The following is a 2,228-nucleotide window of genomic DNA, read 5'->3' on the forward strand; positions in this document are numbered from 1 at the left end:
TTATTGTGTTAGAGCAGCTCAAAATGTTCAATTAATTAAAATAAGTGGTTCAATTACCCTGTTATGTTGTAACCTCTATTTCCAATACATAGGATTCAAATTCTTCTTTGATGTTTCATATGAAAAGATCTTGTTTTCTCTGCCTTGAATTTTTGCAATAATTCTATGAAAATGTTTTCTCTTGATACAATTCTTCTAGGTAATCCTGAGTTCTTATTTCCCAGAAGATTGTTAGTAATTGATTTCTTCTCCTTCTATCACTATTCTATCTCAAAAGACTCTCTCCCAAACTGATGGGATCAGGTTGATATATTGGAGATTGACTTGCATTATGAATTTAAATAATGTACAAGATATTGTTTGCAGCAGATTGTGTGCCATGCCTTTAAGAGTGACTCAGAATTTTTATGGATGGATATATAAAATATTAAATAAATAACTTGAATTAAATATATCCTCAAACTAGTGTTATAGGATGGGCTAATCATGGAAATTTTAATTTAAGTTCAGATAACACTTTTATTCCTAATTTGATTAACCATGGAGCTATGCAGGGAAAAATATTTTTTCTAACTACTTCTTTCTTTTTTTTACTTTTAAATATTAAATTTTATGTCTAGGTGCAAAGATTGTTTATTTTGCTGCCATTATTATGGTTTTAATTATTGATGTAAATGAAGTTGCTTAATTATTACTTTTAAATAATAGTGAACTAATTATGACTTCATTGAATACAAAATCAACAATATATAATCAAGTATAATACTGTGAAAGAAAAATTGTATTTCTGATTTTTTCTTATCATTTTCCCATTTTCACCACAGAATTTTGAGAGTAGAAAAACATAGATTATCAAGAATTTAGATATCCAAAAGCAGTGGAAATTACCAAATATTTACCCAAAAAGGACAATAAAATGCTAAATATTTTTTAAAAATTGAACAAAACATAAATTATAAAATTTTACATTTGATTATGATCCATTTTCTTCAAAAAAATCTTGAGTTATTTTCAGAATACCTAAACGGAACTGGAAAATTTTAGAGAGATTAATTCATAAAATATTACAATTCATTAGGTTTTTAATATGTCAAACAAACTTAATTAAATACATTCGACATTTAAAGTTATTTTAAAGATTTAATTTTATTTATTTTGCTCTTTAATATTCATTTAATTGCTCAGAGAGAGATAAAAATTAATGCCACTATTGTATAAGAATTATTGTTAGCTGTTCACTTGTGTTTTAATGTGACTCAATAGAAAAACAGATCATAAAGTTCAGTGGTAAATTAACCATTTGATTTGGTGGTTTTGTTAATGACATTAGTTGAGCCAGTACTTTAAAACCCAAATCTTCCATCTGATTCTATAGTAAATGGCATCAACCTTTGATCCCTTGTCTTGTCACTGACTCCAGAACTGCTGATGGGAAATTATTCATCGACGAGAATTAATTATGAAGACATAGTTCACTTTCCCTGAGCCACAATATTGCTCATTTTTGTCATAGCAATATGAATTATAATTTTATTAATCTCTTCAAGTTTGTCTCATGAGATGTCAACATGCCGAATGTCACGGAAGTTACAATGTTTATGCTGAAAGGTTTCACAGACAATCCTGAACTGCAGATCATCTTATTCTTCCTGTTTCTAGCAATTTACCTCTTTACTCTGATAGGAAATTTAGGACTGATTGTATTGGTCATGGTAGATTCCCGACTTCACAATCCCATGTACTATTTTCTGAGTGTGCTATCATCCGTGGATGCCTGTTTTTCCTCCATAACTACCCCACATATGTTGGTAGATTTTATGTCAAAGAGTAAAGTCATTTCACTTTTTGGATGTGCAACACAGATGTTTCTCCTTGTTACTTTTGGGACCACGGAATGCTTTCTCTTGGCCGCAATGGCATACGATCGCTATGTAGCAATCCCTCTACTGTACTCAGTTAGCATGTCACCCAGAGTCTATGTGCCACTCATTATTGCTTCCCATGTCGGTGGCATTCTGCATGCTTCTTTACACACAGTGGCCACATTCAGCCTATCCTTCTGTGCATCCAATGAAATTAGACATGTCTTTTGTGACATCCCTCCTCTCCTTGCTATTTCCTGTTCTGACACTCACATGAACCAGCTTCTACTCTTCTGCTTTGTGAGCTCTATTGAGATAGTCACTATCCTGATCGTCCTGATCTCCTATGGTTTCATCCTGTTGGCC

General features: G+C 31.6%; 1 protein-coding gene across 1 annotated transcript; it reads left to right on the forward strand.

Annotated features, from left to right (window-relative positions):
• Positions 1–1,478: 1,478 nt before the first annotated feature.
• Positions 1,479–2,222, forward strand: LOC120594936 (olfactory receptor 141-like; the record flags this gene model as incomplete). The annotated part of the gene is made up of 1 exon (XM_039853147.1): positions 1,479–2,222. A coding segment is annotated over exon 1 (654 nt), but the record flags the coding sequence as incomplete, so codon positions are not given.
• Between the last annotated feature and the right edge of the window lie 6 nt (positions 2,223–2,228).

This window comes from Pteropus medius, unplaced genomic scaffold (genome assembly GCF_902729225.1).
Source record: "Pteropus medius unplaced genomic scaffold, Ma_sr-lr_union100, whole genome shotgun sequence".
Lineage (NCBI taxonomy): Eukaryota > Metazoa > Chordata > Mammalia > Chiroptera > Pteropodidae > Pteropus > Pteropus medius.